A 20,000-nucleotide genomic window follows, 5' to 3' on the forward strand; every position below is an offset into this window, starting at 1 on the left:
AGAGAGAGAGAGAGAGATGAAGAGAGAGAGAGACGAACTGAGAGAGTTGTAATCTAGCTTTATTGGCCCCATATAAAATCAAGAGCTAACTGATGAATGCATTTTGTTTTGATTGCTTTATTTATTTTTCAGAAAGCCTAGCCCGTGCCCAAAGCATTCCGCCCTACTGCTGTCAATCACGCCTCAGTAACCCGCCCACCCACCCTAAAAACACTCCAATAACAAAATAAAAAATAAAAACAAGCAAACAGAAAATAAAAGTCCTGAAATGAATAAAATAAAATCCTGCCAGAAATAAATAACAGAGAAAAAAAGAAAGAGGAGAATGAATGAGACGTCACTGCGTGCACCCATGCTGCCCTGTGCTGCCCCTACTCTCCATATGGTGTCCAGCGCAACGCTGGTCTGTTCTGCCCTGTGCTGCCCCTACTCTCCATATGGTGTCCAGCGCAACGCTGGTCTGTTCTGCCCTGTGCTGCCCCTACTCTCCATATGGTGTCCAGCGCAACGCTGGTCTGTTCTGCCCTGTGCTGCCCCTACTCTCCATATGGTGTCCAGCGCAACGCTGGTCTGTTCTGCCCTGTGCTGCCCCTACTCTCCATATGGTGTCCAGCGCAACGCTGGTCTGTTCTGCCCTGTGCTGCCCCTACTCTCCATATGGTGTCCAGCGCAACGCTGGTCTGTTCTGCCCTGTGCTGCCCCTACTCTCCATATGGTGTCCAGCGCAACGCTGGTCTGTTCTGCCCTGTGCTGCCCCTACTCTCCATATGGTGTCCAGCGCAACGCTGGTCTGTTCTGCCCTGTGCTGCCCCTACTCTCCATATGGTGTCCAGCGCAACGCTGGTCTGTTCTGCCCTGTGCTGCCCCTACTCTCCATATGGTGTCCAGCGCAACGCTGGTCTGTTCTGCCCTGTGCTGCCCCTACTCTCCATATGGTGTCCAGCGCAACGCTGGTCTGTTCTGCCCTGTGCTGCCCCTACTCTCCATATGGTGTCCAGCGCAACGCTGGTCTGTTCTGCCCTGTGCTGCCCCTACTCTCCATATGGTGTCCAGCGCAACGCTGGTCTGTTCTGCCCTGTGCTGCCCCTACTCTCCATATGGTGTCCAGCGCAACGCTGGTCTGTTCTGCCCTGTGCTGCCCCTACTCTCCATATGGTGTCCAACGCAACGCTGGTCTGTTCTGCCCTGTGCTGCCCCTACTCTCCATATGGTGTCCAGCGCAACGCTGGTCTGTTCTGCCCTGTGCTGCCCCTACTCTCCATATGGTGTCCAACGCAACGCTGGTCTGTTCTGCCCTGTGCTGCCCCTACTCTCCATATGGTGTCCAGCGCAACGCTGGTCTGTTCTGCCCTGTGCTGCCCCTACTCTCCATATGGTGTCCAGCGCAACGCTGGTCTGTTCTGCCCTGTGCTGCCCCTACTCTCCATATGGTGTCCAGCGCAACGCTGGTCTGTTCTGCCCTGTGCTGCCCCTACTCTCCATATGGTGTCCAACGCAACGCTGGTCTGTTCTGCCCTGTGCTGCCCCTACTCTCCATATGGTGTCCAACGCAACGCTGGTCTGTTCTGCCCTGTGCTGCCCCTACTCTCCATATGGTGTCCAACGCAACGCTGGTCTGTTCTGCCCTGTGCTGCCCCTACTCTCCATATGGTGTCCAACGCAACGCTGGTCTGTTCTGCCCTGTGCTGCCCCTACTCTCCATATGGTGTCCAACGCAACGCTGGTCTGTTCTGCCCTGTGCTGCCCCTACTCTCCATATGGTGTCCAACGCAACGCTGGTCTGTTCTGCCCTGTGCTGGTCTGTGCTGGTCTGTTCTGCCCTGTGCTGCCCTGTGCTGCCCCTACTCTCCATATGGTGTCCAACGCAACGCTGGTCTGTTTTGCCCTGTGCTGCCCCTACTCTCCATATGGTGTCCAACGCAACGCTGGTCTGTTTTGCCCTGTGCTGGTCTATTCTGCCCTGTTCTGGTCTGTGCTGGTCTGTTCTGCCCTGTGCTGGTCTGTGCTGTCCTGTGCTGCCCTTAGCTGCCCTGTTCTGCCCTGTGCTGCCCTGTGCCCCTACTCTCCATATGGTGTCCAACGCAACGCTGCCCTGTGCTGGTCTGTGCTGGTCTGTTCTGCCCTGTGCTGGTCTGTGCTGTCCTGTGCTGCCCTGTTCTGCCCTGTGCTGCCCTGTGCCCCTACTCTCCATATGGTGTCCAACGCAACGCTGCCCTGTGCTGGTCTGTGCTGGTCTGTGCTGGTCTGTTCTGCCCTGTGCTGGTCTGTTCTGCCCTGTGATCGATCCCCTGTGCTGGTCTGTTCTGCCCTGTGCTGGTCTGTTCTGCCCTGTGATGCCCTGTGATGCCCTGTGCCGCCCTGTGCCCCTACTCTCCATATGGTGTCCAACGCAGCGCAGCATAGCAGTGGGTACGGAGGTGGAGACGTCTCTTCATCTGTAAATCAGGAAATTAAACTAATCCTTGAGCTCACAGCTGAGGGGGATGCAGAGAGAGAGAGCAAGAGAGCAACACACACACACACACACACACACACACACACACACACACACACACACACACACACACATATACAAACACACACACACATGCGCCCACATGTTTTAGATAATTGTCCTATATGTAATTACAATACACATGCATATTTGTCATGCTAATACAGCAATTTGAATGTGGGAGCGAAACAGGTTGCAAGCGTATCATTTGTGTGATGCAATTATCCTATTGTAAGTGAAGTGAAGTTCTATGGCATTGTTTTGGCAGCACAGTGAGGGAGACAGACAGAGGGAGGGAGGAAGAGGGAGGGAGAGGGAGGGAGAGAGAGAGAGGGAGAGAGAGAGAGAGAGAGAGGAGAGAGAGTGAGAGAGAGAGAGGAGAGAGGGGCACGTGTTTAAGTGTGTGGGTCCTGAGCCATTCCTAAGGCCGCCTCTCTCTTCCCAGATGCCACTCATGTGCAGGCCTGCACAGCTGGTACACCCCCCACTCTGACACACACACACACAAAACACAGATTCACACACATACAGTATGCCCATGTATACATATTCACAGACACATACACAAGAACACAGATTTACACACACACACACACACACACACACACGTATATGCCCACATATACAGTACACATACACGCACCCACACACATTGACACACATACACTTATATGCACACGGATGCACACACACACACAAAACACACAGAAAACCACTCACACACACACACCTCTGTGATTGGCAGATGGAGTGATGAGAGGAGTGCTGTGTGGATGAGTGGAGGTCTAGAGAGGAGGGATGGGAGGAGGTAAATATTGACAGCTCCACCGAGAAATTGGCAAGGGAGAACAAAGACAATTTAGTCACTTTCAGTCTGCTGTCTTTCTCTGTTTTGCTTTTCTCTCACTCTCTCCTAACTCACTCACTCACACATTCACATGTACACACACACACACACACACGTACACGTACACACAGTCTGTTTTATTTTGTTTACGCTGCACACACATCACACTGCACATTAGGGATCTCTAAGTGACGTTTTCCTCTATGACCTCTCTCCTGACCTGTCTTTCTGTGTGTGTGTGTGTGTGTGTGTGTGTGTTTTGCATTGTGCTCTGTTGTGTGTGTGTGTGTGTGTGTGTGTCTCTGTTGTGTGTGTGTGTGTGTGTGTGTGTGTGTGTGTGTGTGTGTGTGTGTGTGTGTGTGTGTCTCTCTCTCTGTTGTGTGTGTGTGTGTGTGTGTGTGTGTGTTCAGAGGGGACCACTCTGGAGGAGCAGGTGAGACGGATTAAGGACATTGAGGCCATCGAGAGCGACTCTTTTGTTCCTCAGGCTTTCAAATCATCCCGAGAGACTCCAAAGGTGCGTGCTCTTTCTCCATCTCTCCTCTTTTCTCTCTCTCTCTCTCTCCCTCCCTCTCTCTCTCTCTCTCTCTCTCTCTCTTTCTTTCTCTCCCTCTCCCTCCTCCTGTCTCGGTTTCTTGTGTAATCAGAGATTGAATTGTCCCTTTTTGCCTGCTTCATGCTGACTGTTCACAGATGAAATCATTCCAATTCAATGCCTTCTCCTCGGGTCTAGCCGCCCGCCCCACTGCCCAGTCAGTGGACAAAGGCCCACGCTCCGCCACCACAAAAGCACTTCACACACGCGCACACACACACACACACAGAGAGAGAGAGAGAGACAAATCCAGACACATACAGACTGACACAGACACATATATGCCCTCTCTTTCTCTCTCTCTCTCTCTCACACACACACACACACACACACACACACACACACACACACACACTCACCCTTCCACTGCTATATACAGCGAGCACCATAGGCAGGAGCGGATGTTAACCGCATTAGACCAGCAGGAAATGGCTAGTGTGCAGAGTTAGGAGACAAAGGGCCACGGCTCCAATGAGAGCAGGATGACCGATCGCCGCTCGCGCCCGCGTCACGCTGCGAGGGGCACAGATACGCGCTCGCCGGCTTTAAGTGCTGATCCGCCATCAGACTCGGCCCTGCTGCTCCTCACGTCCCAATAAAGACACTCGCGCACAAACCAATTGGGCCAGTTACCCCTCAGAATGGCCTCTTATGGCATTGCACTCCTGGACTACAATGTGCTCCATTCTCAGAGTGCTCAGGTCCATACACACATACTCACATACTCTCATACACACACACATACCCGTCAACACACACACACACACACACACACACACACACACATACCACATAACCCTCAACACACACACACACATACTCACATACTCTCATACACACACACATAACCCCTCAACACACACACACACACATATACACAAATATACTCACATACTCTCACACACACACGCACATACCCCTCAACACACACACATACACACACACGCGCACGCACACACATACACGCACACACATACACACACACCCCTCAACACACACATACACACACACACACACACACACTGCACAGGAGAGACTAGGAGACTAGGAGTTGTCCATTTAGTTATTTCTGCCTCAATCAGTCACAGCCATGCTGGCCTCTACAGCATTATAGCAGGAGACTGGATATCCCTTTGCTCTTGCCTGTGGTAAAAGAGATCGCTGTGGTATTTGTGGTTTGGTATGCATGTGCTAAGGACACATATTAAATTGATAAGTTCCCTGTTTCGTCAAGAGAGGCTTCCAAGTAACACTTTTCAGAGAATAAACAGTGTTTGTGGAGTTGATCGTTTGGAAAGAGAAAGTGTTTCTGATTGTAGCCATTAGAAGAGAGATGTAAGAAACACATGAGAGTGTGACAGACAGTTCCGACATAGTTGAGAACCGGCAAATATGTCACGGTGTTCTGTCGCGAGTCAACCCTGTGTGCGTACTGCCACCTTGTGGCCAAACAGTAAAACTGCACAGACAGCAGAGCTCACCAGCAGCTTAGAGAGCATCAACAGTCTGATGCTTAGAGGCCTCCTCTGTTAGGCCTCTCACCCCTCTGTTTCTCCGTGTGTGTGTGTGTGTGTATGTGTGTGTGTGTGTGAGTTAAAGTAGGAGTGTGAGGGTTATTTTTATGTGTCATGTTTGTGTATGCGTGTGATATTATGTGATGTGGTGTTTCAGTAAGTGTGTGTGATAAGACGTGTGTGTGTGTGATAATTCTGTGTGTGTGTGTGTGTGTGTGATAATCCTGTGTTTGTGTAATAATTGTGTGTGTGATAATCCTGTGTGTGTGTGTGTGTTTGTGATAATTCTGTGTGTGTGTGTGTGATAATCATGTGTGTGTGTGTGTGTGATAATCCTGTGTGTGTGTGTGTGTTTGTGATAATTGTGTGTGTGTGTGTGTGATAATCATGTGTGTGTGTGTGTATTTTGTCCCTTCAGGCCTCAGAGCTGGTGGAGGTGAAGAAGGAGTCGGTGAGTTCTGATTGGTCTGAGCATCAAGCTCCTCTGCCTACCACCATCGTCTACAACGACAACGACGGAGACTCTCTGGCACACCCCAGCGTAAGTCAGTGTGTGCGTTTGAGTGTGTGTGTTTGAGTGAATATGGGTGTGTGTGTGTGCGTGTGTGTGAAGTCGTTTGCACACGCATCTGAGCACCAGGGAAACCATTTGTAAATGCACATACGTATGATTCGTCTAATAAGATGCCCAAACACAACATCTCCTGCGTGGTGGTGTTGGCACCTTAGCAAACCAGCTAAACATAACATACCAGCTTAGTCATCATAGCACCATCCTGGGTTAGAGGGGCAAGAGAGTCATTGAATCACTTTGCAATGATACTGTGTAATGCTTCCAGTGTGATGCTTCTGCTAGAGTGGGAATTATGTGCAGTGATTGTTAGAGTGTGAGTTGGTGTAATGTTGTGTTAAAGTTTGAGTGTAAATAAATCTAACTTTGTCTAAGAGTCTTAGAGTGTAAGGGTCCATTCACACCAAGAACGATAACGATAACTATAAATAAATATCGTTCTCGTTAATATGAATGACGACGTTCACACATAAGCTATAACGATAACAACATGAAGAACGATATCGTTGGGGATCACTTTCAGAGCGATTTTCAGAACGATAAAAAGCTAATAGCCAATCAGAACCCATCGAATTTTAACCGGCACATTCATTAACACAAGGAGAGACTTTGTTTATCGTTGTTCAGTGTGAACGCTTATTGTTAAAGTTATAGTTATCGTTATCATTATCGTTTATTCTTGGTGTGAATAGGCCTTAAGTCTAAGTGTAAGTTGTGTGTAACACTGTTATTGAGTATGCGGTGTATAGGGGTGTGTAAGAGTGTGAGTTGTGTGTAGGATATGAGTTGTTTTGTTGTGTGAGTGTATGTGTTAGTTATATGTTGTTTTGTGTTGTTTTGCTTGGGTGAGTTGTGTGTAATGTTGAGCTAGCCTGCTTTGTGTAATATGTTAGTGCATGTGTGTGAGTGTGTTAGAGTGTGTATATGGGTTGTATATAATATGAGGTTGTGTATAGCAGTATTAGCTAGTGTGCATTATTAATGAGTGTATTGGTGTGTTAGAGTGTGTGTGTGGGTTGTATATAATGTGAGGTTGTGTATAGCAGTATTAGCTACAGTATACGTGTGTTAGAGTGTGTGTGTGTGGGTGAATGGGTGGGTGGGTGGGAGTGGGTTACATATAATGTGAGTTGTGTGTAACAGTATTAGTGAGTGTATTGGTGTGTAATGTGTGTTCCTGCCGAGCGAGCTCTGTTAGTAGTGATGTTGTGTTAAAGTGTAAGTGGTGGTGTGAGTTGTGCCTAATGTTGTGTTAGAGTTTTCGATGTGTGTAATGCGTCGGAGCGCGGCTGTGTGAGTTGTGTGTAACAGTATTAGTGAGTGTATTGGTGTGTAATGTGTTCCTGCCGAGCGGGCTCTGTTAGTAGTGCTGCGCGATCCCCCCCTGACAGGCTGATCTATGCGGGCAATATGCCCAAGGCGAGGAGCTCCAATCAAGAGGGATGAGTCGCTGTCACTTAGTAGCGTAGACAGCGGAGCGAGAGAGGCGCCTGTCATCTCAACCTCATTAGTGGAGTGGAAGAGTGTGTGTGTGTGTGTCTGTGTCTGTGTGTGCACGTTTTGTTGTGTTGTGAGGACTTTTACACTCAGACGACACGACCTGTACCACAGAACATCACTAAGCTCAGTCCATCATCTCCGCCGTCATCATCATCATCATCATCATCATCATCATCATGCTTAACCCCTAAGGAGTGTAGCGATGGCACTTTGACTTGATTTCGCTCACTGACACCTCTGAGTGAAACACAAAACCTGAATCTACATAACAAATGCAAATATACACACATTCATACACTCATACGAGCACAGACGGCAGACACACACACACACACACACACACACACACACACACACACACACACACACTTATCCAGAGGATGATGGAGAATATCAATCTCCTGATCGCTTAGATTGAATTTCAGACTAGTCTCGTGTTTTTTCTTCTCTCCGTCGCCGTTGATTGAGAGAAGAATGATGAACCTCGGCGCTCTAATCTGCAGCTCAGACTTCGGCAGCACGGGCCTCTGTCTAGATGCTCCAATCACTTCAGTCGTGTCGCCTATATGCAAACGCCCAGTGCAGCTTTATGGATTGTGTGAGTTAACAAGCGTGCCTGACACCTCCACACCCACACGTTGATATTCTCAGGGCCATTACACATACTGTAGGCATATCTACACAAGAACGGCACGTTAAAGCATGATGTCACAATAGGCGAATATTCTACTATTCATCTCAACAGCAGAAAGGAGGAATGAGAATTAAATTAAGCTGCAGAGCATGACTGATGAGCTCAATACCATAGTTCTCCCAGACTATATTTAATCATGATCGACAGCTGAGTATTTGATGGGTTTCATACAAACATTCAGTGTTCATATCCACTTAAAATTAGTTTGGTTGCGCTAAAAACTCAAACCCAAGTCAAGAAAGAATAATATAATATTATAATATAATATTGGTTATTATAAACAGAGCATGGTCATCATCATTGTATTTACATACTCAACACACAGGATGTCATTTAGAGGGCTACCTTAAAATGTCATGATTTTGTTGTGTGCATGAAGTGTCAAAGTCAAAGTCTCAAAGTCAAAGTCTGCTTTATTGTCAATTTCTTCACATGTCAAGACATACAAAGAGATCGAAATTACGTTTCCCACTATTACATTTTACCAATTAGGTCCACAGACAAAAACATAACATTCAATTAAACAATATAAAAAGTAAATAAGAAGGCACATACAGTGAAGAAATAAGAGCAGCCAAAAAAATGGGTTGAAATTGTGCAATTGTGCATACAGTAGACAGTCAATATAATAATAGTGCAAAAGTCAGGCCAATAAATGGCTGAGGTAGTTCTGTTTGACCTAAGTATGCAAGTGGCATAGTGGTGCAAGTTATGTAAGAGCAGCAGAAGTGTGTTCAGAAGTGTTTTCAGGACACAGGTCAAGGCACATTGTTGAAGCTCACGAAAGTATCTCTGGTGAGCATGCAAAGGTATCTGATATTCACCAGAAATATGGGAAAAAAAAGAAAGAGGGGTCTTGTTTCGCCCTGAAGGGGCTTATTTTCCCATAATGACCGGCGTCGTGGCTTTTGCTGAGAAACAAATAGTTCGCAACACACGCTGAACTTGAATCAAACATTCTTTAGAACACAGCTGATCAACGTCTGCTTTCTCTTTTGAATGAAGTTCCAAGCGCAAACTCCGTTGCCATTGACAGCGGTCATTCTTGTTTTCAGAGGTCCTTTCCCAAGAAATAATGACCGCTAGAACTTTCGGAAATCCCATTCAAGTCAATGGAGCATTCTACTTGCATTGTGAAGAGCCGTATAATAAGCACAGCATAACTGAGCAGAACCGAGTTGCTCTGACACAGTATCTGGCCAGTCTGTAGTAGCAGTACCACCAAGAGCCAGTAGAGGGAGCTGCTGAGCATCAGACCACATGAGTTGAACTCAGCAGAGCTTGACCTTGCTCGAACAAGCCCAAGTCTTAGGTCATCATCAGTGGAGGCGTGAGACATGTCAGTGGATACATATGGGCTTGTTCACGTCTCACACCTGTCCTTGTGATCTTAGTGGTGTGGTGCTGGACTGTGATGAGAACACTGCTGACGTGTTTAGAATGGGTTCACAAGTGTGTGTGAGACTCATGTGTGCAGTACACACACACACTCACACATACACTGGCGCGATGCTGAAAGGGTGTCCCACCCGCGACCTTCATCATAGGACTGTGTGAATGAACTGCCCGCTGGCTGACCTTCATAGAGTTCATGTGATAACAGAGATTGCACCTTATTATTATCTCTCTCTCTCACACACACACACACAAACACACCTCAAACGTTTTCATCGCCTATCAAGGTCCATTCAATATACACATTTTGTCTTATTACAAACACACACACACACATTGTATGGACATACTGTATGGACGTCTGTTCCTTGGTCCAGTCTTAGGCACTCTTTCTTTGTCCGATAGTAACAAGTGTTGGTGACTGCTGTTCTTGACCGGAAGTATACTGTATCAACCACACAAATTCCTCATCAGAAATGTATTACAATGTAACATTCCAGAAGTCTTGATCAGAACTGTATTACAATGTAACATACTGTGCTCTTATAGCTGGGCTGATGGGGCTAGGGGCTGTAAACAGCAGACACGCTCATGTCTCAGAGACCACTGGTAAAAATAAATATCTGTTAATACAATAGGCCTGTAGGTTCTGGATAAAAGTGGAGCTGATTCAGTCTTTATTCTGAGAGCTGTCTTGAATAGAGTTTGAACTGGTTTGTCCTCTTCTTAATCTGTACAGTCAGCACAGTGTGTCCTGTATGAGAGTGAGTGGCCACGTTCTCAACTGCTTTGTCTCTCTCTCTGCCCCCTTAACCCCCTGCCCCCGCTCCTACCCTTGCCCCTGCCCCTGCCCCTGCCCTTGCCCCTGCCCCTGCCCCTGCCCCTGCCCTTGCCCCTGCCCCTGCCTCTGCCCCTGCCCCTGCCTTGCAGTTGTTCCTGGATAAGGAGGAGGCCGAGGAGCGCTGGCTGAACAGACTGGTGGCCCTGCGCCAGGAGAGGCTCATGGGAAGCCCCGTGCCCTGAGGCGGACAGACAACCACACCTTCCTCAGCATCAGACTCGGAACCCAAACTGCAGAACCCGGACCACAGATCCCACATTCTAGAATCGGAACTCCAATGCAAGACGGCAGAATTCTGATCACAGATCCTGAAAATGCAAAACCATATCTGAGAGCCTGCACTGAAGTACCCTCCTCTGAGCTCTCTCCTGCCCTGTGTGAAAAGGTGGGTCAGTCTGACCAACTGGATCAAAGTCTGACAAACTGCCTAGATGTCTCAGAAAGAAAACCCCAATGTGTTTACCATGTTAGCAATAGTGGAAGTAGGAGTTTAATGAGTTAATGATAACATGGTTTGAGAGTAGACTGGCTCCAACATTTATTTGAGCGCTAACAGAAATACCCTAATCTGTCTGTGACCCAGCGTGATTTTGAGATCATTATGTCTTTTATTTCATTTTCTCAATAAACTCTTTAAAAACCTTTACTCTTGAGTAGCCCTTTTTTGCCATGCATTCATTATTGTATAATCTGTCTATGCTGGTCAAAGCAGAAACTGCATATGGACCCCCACCCCCCACACACACACACACACACACACACACACACACATACACACACACCCAGCTGGGGCATGTCATGTCCATTTGAGTTCTATTTGCAGTGTGCTCTGGGTCATGAGTTATAAGTAGTCCTCTGAGAATGGGGGGCAGGCACACACATACACACACAAACACAAATGTCAGCAGGGCTAAGGCATTATTTTTGGGAAGGCTGCATCATAGCTGAAAAATCATGGCTCTTTAACACTGTTCATTTGTGAAATGTGTGTCAGTGCTTTTTTTTTTTAGGTCCTCACCCTGCGGCGTGCCACTGACTTCAGCTGGGCCAGAACCATAGAGCACAGAAGTTGCCAGAACTGAACCGCATCATGGCCAGATCCGCCTCCGTGTCGGCTGTGTAACAGGCTAGCTGTTCTCTATTTCTACGCCTCGGATATCAGTTATGTGCGGGTGTTTTAAATGCTACCGAGCTTGTCTATCAGAGAAACACACCAGCATGCGGTCGCTGTCATCCGGAGCTGGGCTTGCCTCTGAACAGATGGTGCCTCTTACAGCAGGCGGACATATGCTGGCAGTTGGACGGCTGGGTTGCCATGGTAGTCTGCTGGCTAGGAGTGATTCCCAGTGGAGGAGTGTCACTGCAATTAAATACAAGATGTTTATTTTTTGATGCAAAGTGGACATGAATAAGCAACGTTTTTTTTAGCAACACAAAAGGCCACAGTGTTGACATTTGGCTAGACATGGGGTAGTAATAATATAATAATAGTGTGTATGTTCTTTAGGATCCCATGGATATCCTATAACAGCAACTCGATTTCTGTGCGCTGCAAGGTGCCAATATTGGCAGTGAGTGGAATGCGTGGCCCACTAGTGGATAGATAACACGCAACGCAACTGCACATGGTGCGTCTAGATAACTAGTCTAGGTCCTGGGTAAGATTTGTATGCACTTCATTTAGCGGAGAATATCTGAACTGTTATAGACTAATATGACCCCATTGAACAACGTGGGATGTGTGCCAAAATCTCTACCCGGGACAAAAGTCCTGAAAATGACCACAACAGATGACACTATTATCCCACTACAGGTGAATGGGACTTTTTTTTCCCTTTATAGATATCCCCATACATTTCTACCAGATTAATCTTCATATTAAGAGAAATACTTTTTGTATTACACTTTGCCTAAAAAATAAAATAAAATATGCAAATGAGGGAATATCTCATTGCGTACATATAAGTTCTTGAAGGTACAGATTTTATGAGGTGATCACAGTGTTTACAATGACCATGTAGTTAGTGTATGTGTATGAATTCTGGTTTGATATTTTTAATTGTGTTTTGTGCTGTATTAAATGGAAAATTGTATACAAACAAGGGATGCGAAAATTGTATACAAACAAGGGATGCATAAGTGGGGTCAAAAATGACCCCAGCGGTTGTTTTTTTGCAATATCTTGGTCATTTTAAATTGTTATCGTTTAATCTTCCATGTATTCCTCAAATAGGTTGTGTTTGACATGAGGCTATTTGGATTTGTATCTAATTGGTATATTTTTTAAGTAATTGCATTTTTTGTATCAGTACCACACTTTTCCATGTGGGGTCAAACTTGTTTTCCAAGTGGGGTCAAAAATGACCTAAGCATTTTCTATGGAATTTAAAAGGTTAACCCTAGGAACCTTTCATTTTTATCAACTGTGACTATCAGGTATTCATTTACCGGTTTATTATCAACAACTTTTCATAACATATCAATCTAGGTGTCATAGGAAATTACAAAAAACTGCAGCATTGAACCATAACAGATTTGCATATGGCCATACCAAATATTCTAAGTAGGGAAGCACCTGTATATGTGAAGTGCATGAGTGTGATTAATGAAGTTTTATAGAATGCCATCACTATGGTTGAGTGTGTGCCCTGACTATCATACCAACATCCATGGCTTTTTGATGGTGCGGTGACGCTGCAGACTTGCTACCCTGTACCCTGTAGCCCCAAGTTTGAGGCCTGACTGGCCTACCCCCTGTGTTTCTCTTTTGAGACAAATTGCTTACTAAACTTTCAGGAAGTCAGTTGCAGGTAACTTGCATGAGTGTAAGTGTGCAAACTCATGGATATGTGTGTGTGGTTGTGTGTTTAATATACTGTACCGGAGAATGTTTGGGGAGATTTATGGAGCTTTTAACTAGTACATAACAGTGATTTTGATGATTTCCTATGATAATTTGTATTATTATAACTTCATATCTGTAAAATATTGATTTTCATTCTGCAATGGTACAATGTTACAAAGGCAAAAACTAAGTTTATATCCAACCTTGCTATTATCATTGGAACGTTAAAGTGAAAAATACAAAACAACAGGTTTATTCCCTGTGTTGCAAGGTAAAACTTTCACAACAGAGTCCAGGTGTGGGGATGATGATGAGACCTCATTCAGTGATAGGATTTTTACAACTCCCTTGCATTTGCAGTACTTGCAACAACGGATACCAGCTACCCGACAGGGACACCCATTCTTGTGTGCACACTTGCCACATGAGCAGGGATCTGGTAAACCTTCAGGTTTTGAGATTACAATCTCAGGGACTAATAAACTGCCCTTTCTTACAAAACCATAACCATCTGGATTAAAATCAAGGTGGTGTCTGTAAATGCTGTTTGGACCCAACGCTGCTGTTGAATAGGTTATTTGTATATGCTTTCTTGCATTAGTTGAGGTGCAAGCGGCCCTCTCAAAGTCCATCTTAAGGGCATTACTATCGAACAACAATGCACAGGTCGTCAAATGTCTCCATGTCCGTTGATGGTTTGAGACATTTGACCAAGAATGTTTCTGCTATTTGTGTTGCATTCTGTTAGCTGTGGACAGTTGACATTGAGAATCAGAAAAGAGTTGTCTAGTTTGTGGATAGTGTTCAGAGCCGGAAGTTTGGTTGATATTTTGCTGGTTGTATCGCACCCAGTCAGCCCATTTAGTGTTTGGAGACACTGTGTGAGCTCGTCTCCCAGCGCTATGCAGATATCATGAAGTGGTAATATTGATCTTTTCACTCCTGAGTTGTGGATGAGCCAGAACAATTGTTATGTGGTATAATAGGCACATAAAGACATCTGTGTCACCTGATGACAGTGTCAGTGATGTAGATCCATAAGTTGCTCTCACTTTCTCCAGATCTTTTGGAATTTTGTAAAATAAGGTTTCAAATATGAGTAATTGGTATGTACCAACTTATCTGTTCTTTGTGAGGAATAACTTCATGACATGGGGACAAATAAAGTGCTTTGAATTGAATTGAATTGAAGACATTGTAACTTCACCAACTTGTCTGAGACAATCTGGTGATGACATTTTCCCCATTTTGCAAAAAAACAAAACAAAAACACTAGCAGCTAGCTAGCTACAATACACACCAAATTAAATATAAAACTGATACAAATTCATTATAATTATTTAAATACACAAAACTACAACTCATGATAATGATACGTAAGAAGACACATGCCAACACAAAGAATAAAGAGTAGATTTCCTTACTTTTCTTGATCTTGCTTTACAGCCATGTGCTCTGCTATGACCTTAGGTCACTATGGCTGCCAAGTAAACTTTTGTTGGAGAAAAAAAGTTGTAGGTGATGGCGTGATGACAGCAATATTTAGAACAGGTAGGAAATGTAAGCTTTTAAAGTTTAGGTTAATAAATAACTGGCAACTCATGTATGTCATTAGTTGTATGTAATAGGTTGACTGTTTTTTAGCCATTTTCTTTATATCAAATCAGAATGCTTACACTCTTCTAAGACCTTATAATTATGGTCACTGTGAACATTGTGATCACCTCAGAAAATCTGTAGCTTCAAGGGTTTATATGTAGGCCTACGCATATTTAATGAGATATTGCCTCATTTGCATATTTTATTTTATTTTTTAGGCAAAGTGTAATACAAAAAGTATTTCTCTTAATATGAAGATTAATCTGGTAGAAATGTAGGCTATGGGGATATCTATAAAGGGGGAAAAAAGTCCCATTCACATGTAGTGTGAGAATAGTGTCATCTGTTGTGGTCATTTTCAGAACTTTCATCCCGGGTAGAAATTTTGGCACACATCCCACGTTGTTCAATGGGGTCATATTAGTATATAACAGTTGAGATATTCTCCGCTAAATGAAGTGCATACAAATCTTACCCAGGACCTCTACTACGTTGAACTGAATTCTAGTCTACGAATTTGCCAGAATAGAGTGTAGAATTGTCTGGAATAGCTAGCGTTTCTATGGCAGCCAGCACGACACAACCACGCAATGACAACACAAACTCAGCTTGGGTAAAAGCCATGAATAGCTAGCCAATCAGAGAGCCACAACAAGGTCATATGGCCGATAGGCGTCCCACTTGGCATTCTATTATGTTTAGTTTCATAGTAACTGCCCAAGCGTCGCAGAAAGGAGTTGACCAGGGCAGGCAGAGGAGGCAGTTTGGGAATACCAATTTGTGTACATATATTTCTATTCAATTTTTGCCCATTACAATCTGTGGAGATGTTTAACAGTCTTCTAAGGGAATTCGACGAGGATCCATTCTTTGCGTAAGTGATCTTATTCATATTTTTTTTTTCTGAAAAATTAAATGTAGACCGGCTCTTTCTGAGACTGCAATCTACCGTCCCGCTTATCTGTTATGAAGTTTGAATGTCGCCACATTTAACTTAGTTGTTCCGAAGTTTGTTGAAACACGTAACAAACTCTTTTTTCATGTTTCTCGTGATCATCATAAACGAAAACGTTAACATAGCCTATAATAATAGTTCCTAATTCTGGATTTCCCTCTAGCAATGCGTCAATTTAGGCTACCTATGGAAAATAGTCAACCCAGTCGTAGGTTAGATGTTACCTCCTATAAATGTTCGGTGGAAACTATCTTATTTAGTTGCAATATTTAGCTGAATTTTACACTATTAGCCTACGCCTATATTGAACTTATGAATGAGTCTTTAATTATGCCTATAGACTGCGGAACAGTGTAACAGGCTGTTGGTTTCAACATGTTGCCGACTCTAATAATCATAGTGGTAGCAAGACCATCTAGCAGTAAAGCTCGTTACTTAGTCATAAATCTTTTCGCAGTGAGTATTTAGAGCTCCGTTTAAGTGAGCGCTGATAATTAACAGATTCCGCGTGTGCGTGTCAAGTGCTACTTTTGCGCCCCGTGCGCTCTTTCCGATTCCGAATAGATTTGCTTATGACTGCATGACTGATAAAGGTGATAAAATATAACTCGCTAATTTTCTAATGCTTATGAGAGAATCTTATTCTTATACTGCCCAGGCAGTCACTGTGAAAATTATGAATGGAACCGGTCTGGGCGGTCACTGACTTATAAACCATTAGATAAAAAAAAACAGTAAAAGAAATGCCCATATTGGAGATGAATTCATAAAATAATATTACATATCATAATAACAGTAATAGACCCTACCTAAGGACAAAATTATGAAAATATTTAAAAAATCTGCCGCAAACAAATGAACTAACTAGACAAATGCTGACTTCTTACATCTTGTTCTGTCCTTGCTTTGCCATTAAATAATTGTTTTATTGAATGCTTGTAGGAATTGAATCATGTTATTTGTTTAGACCTTTCTCTTTCTTTGTCCCCCTTTTTCTTTCTTTCTTTTAGCTCAGCAAGGTAAGCTGACCTCTCCCACCCAAGTTTGTGTTAATTCTTCTCTCTATCATACATACAAACACACTGCTGAATTTGCCTCTCTCTCTCTCTCTCTCTCTCTCTCTCTCTCTCTCTCTCTCTCTCTCTCACTCACTCACTCACTCACACACACACAAACACAGAGACTAGGCTAGTCATTCATTACTCTTCTGCGACTCTCTCTCTTCTCCGCAGTGATCCGTTCCAGGCGCACAGTGAGCGCGTGCGACAGATGATGCGCAGCTTCTCCGACCCGTTCGGCCACGGCCTGATGCCCAGCCTGACTGACGGGAGGAGCCGCGTCCAGACGCAGACGCAGCCCAACGGAGCTCTGCAGGAGAACCAGAACCCCAGGGTCAGTCACGCTCAACGCTCTCACTCTCAGTCACCCGTCTCTCACTCGGACGTACTCAATGCTTACCTTCAGCCATCATCTATGGCCTGTCAGTCACGCACATCTCTCTCACTGGGACGTACGCAATGCTTACATTCAGCCATTATCTACTCATGGCTTGCCAGTCATGCACAACTCTCTCACTGGGACGTACGCAATGCTTACATTCAGCCATTATCTACTCATGGCTTGCCAGTCATGCACAACTCTCTCACTGGGACGTACGCAATGCTTACATTCATTATCTACTCATGGTCAGTCAGTCTCTCTTAACTCTCTCACTCTCACTGACCTTCTCAGTGCTCACTCAGCTAAGCATAGTCGGTCTGGGTGGACTAAGACAATGCAGATGAAGTGCCTTGTCCAACACTCAAAAACAATTGGTTCTTCAGAGCAATGTCATAGGAGAACCTTTTGTGCTTTAAAGAACCGTCAAGGTGTTAGTTCTTTGAAGAACCATTTAAGAAAAGGTAACCTAACCTAGTCTTTCTGAAGAACCATTTCCAATGTGAAGAACCTTTCACTTGATATAAAGGTTTAACACAAAGTCATGGTGTTTTATGGAACCTATAGCAGAAACTTTCTAATGAGGAGGCAACACTCAAAAAATCCTCTGTAGAAATGCATGAGGTTAGTTCGTAACGGCAATATGGCAGTAGTCTTTACACATATCCAGCCCCTTCCTGCATTTCTCCCTATTCACTTGAATAGGAAAATAGCTAGGTAGGTGCCAAGTGGGGGGAGTTGCCTAAAAGGACTTTGCCAATAGTGAGGAAAAGAACCATAAGCGCCTTCATTTTTTAGAGTGAAGGGCACAGTGCACAGTCGCAAGTGACTATACCAGCATTTGAGTAGGCAGACCCATTAGACCACTAAGCTACATGCTCAGCTTCCACTCTGACTTACTCTTTGAAGTTCGCAAATCACAAAATTCATCCCCCATGAATCTACATGTATGAACTGCACGTCTGTCAACAGCTTGGACGAGGTTGCATTCCGTGTAGATAGAGTAATTCACGCTTCAGTCGCGCAGTTAGGAGTTGTAGATTGTACACACATCGGTGGAATAAACCTTTGGCTCGTTTTGTGAGATTGTGGATGAGTGGAATGGCATCGACCTTAGTGCTGAATTGGGACTGACAGACGTTGGCCACTGTTGCCCCCCCCCAAAGTGTGTCACATCCTAGAGAGGACTGAGGTTCACTGGCAGTTAATAGTCCAGGGCCGTACTGTAATTACACACCTGTCCGCTGCCAGAAAGAGATTACTGATTCTCCTCAGGGCTTTGAGATAGTGTCCAGATGCTCCTCATTCACTGATTCACCTACAAACACACACACAAACATACACACACACACACACACACACACACACACACACACACATATACTCACACACACGCACACACACCTGTGGTTGTACAGCAGTTCCAGCAGCCTTGTGACTGACCCACATACTGTCTCAGTATGGTTGATGAGTGAGGACAGTGAAACACATGTGCCCCCCCCCCTCCACCCCCACCCCACACTACCCAGTACAGCTTGATTACACATCCAGAGCCTAAAAATAAATAAATAAAGCAGCCATGGCAATAACAAACAAACAAACACACACAGACACACACACACAGAAGTTTACTGAGGTCGAGATGGAAAGCTGCCATGCTTGTGTAACTTGATCTCATCCACGGACTGTGAGTTTGGGGGGTTGGGTCTGAGGGTTGGTGTGTATGTGTGTGTGTGTGTGTGTGTGTGAGTGTGCGTGTGTGTCTCTACCAGTCCACTAGAGTGATTGGGTTGGGGGGGGGGCACCTGCTTGCCGTTGAGCGTGCTAACTTTAGCTGTGAGCTGGAGGTATTTATAGAGATGCCAGCCAGCATTGTTCTACTGACACAGTGCTTTTCCAGCCAGGCAGAGCCAGTAAGCGTGTCCTCCAGGGACTCAGTGGGCCTTGGCCTGGCCCTGCGTGTGTTGACCGGCTCTCAATCTGAGGGGAGGCAAAGGTCTCTCGCTGATCCGATTCACCTAAAGCCTCTGGTCAGGACCTGGAAGGTTCTAGCCTTGACAGCCTGGAGTCACACAGTGTTCTCCAGTGAATCCCTCTACTGAGTAGAAGCTGAACATGAACTGTGTGCTGGTGCTTTGCAGCGTCTAAGGCCTACTTACATCACGTAGACATCTGTCTATTGTTGCAGATAGCATTCCACTGGAATCAGTTGGCTGGACATGAGAGAGAGCGGAACTCGGCAGCTTTCTAAGGATTGGCTAGTTTAGAGTCGCTCTCCAGGCAGGAGCCGATCTTGAACACTACACAGTCTGTGTGAGGTCTGACTTTACTGCTTATAGACATGTTGAAATATGACTGGTTAAGCTCTGAATCACACAAACAATACGCGTTTATAATAAGTGTCTTTGTGTCTTTAAGACTGCAATGAAATAACGTAGCCAGGCTTATATAAAAGTATAATGAGGTACATCATTTGACCGCAGAGTGTGTAGAAAACCATAATAGATAATAAATGAACATGACTGAATTATTCTGTGTTTAGAGCTCAATTACTGCAGTGTGCTTTTTTTTAGCTCCAGCACCCCAATGACTGTTGTACTTTAACTGTTTAAAGTGCAGACAGAAGTCTCTGGCCTCAGCCCTTAATAAGCAGGCCCTAGAGGCTTGTAGTCTGTAGAATAAGTGGCATGTAGAAGTCTGTAGACTTACTGTA

At 45.0% G+C, this 20,000-nt stretch overlaps 2 protein-coding genes across 4 annotated transcripts in view; both read left to right on the plus strand.

The window, feature by feature from the left end:
* Positions 1–11,097, plus strand: part of rsrc1 (arginine/serine-rich coiled-coil 1) — a 164,414-nt gene extending 153,317 nt beyond the window's left edge. For both annotated transcript variants that reach the window (XM_076282759.1, XM_076282761.1), the window contains exons 8-10: positions 3,752–3,858; positions 5,869–5,991; positions 10,541–11,097. In XM_076282759.1, coding sequence (XP_076138874.1) covers positions 3,752–3,858; positions 5,869–5,991; positions 10,541–10,633 — 323 coding nt within the window. In that variant the 3' untranslated portion in view covers positions 10,634–11,097. The remainder of the gene's footprint in view (positions 1–3,751; positions 3,859–5,868; positions 5,992–10,540) is intronic.
* A 5,989-nt stretch (positions 11,098–17,086) lies between these two features.
* The window catches only part of mlf1 (myeloid leukemia factor 1), a 16,471-nt gene continuing 13,557 nt past the window's right edge, over positions 17,087–20,000 (plus strand). For both annotated transcript variants that reach the window (XM_076281614.1, XM_076281615.1), the window contains exon 1: positions 17,087–17,242. In XM_076281614.1, coding sequence (XP_076137729.1) covers positions 17,120–17,242 — 123 coding nt within the window. In that variant the 5' untranslated portion in view covers positions 17,087–17,119. The remainder of the gene's footprint in view (positions 17,243–20,000) is intronic.

This window comes from Alosa pseudoharengus, unplaced genomic scaffold, assembly GCF_046254945.1.
Source record: "Alosa pseudoharengus isolate Yale_2024_CS ecotype anadromous, Long Island Sound unplaced genomic scaffold, YU_APseudo_1.1 YU_APseudo_1.1_scf_13, whole genome shotgun sequence".
Lineage (NCBI taxonomy): Eukaryota > Metazoa > Chordata > Actinopteri > Clupeiformes > Clupeidae > Alosa > Alosa pseudoharengus.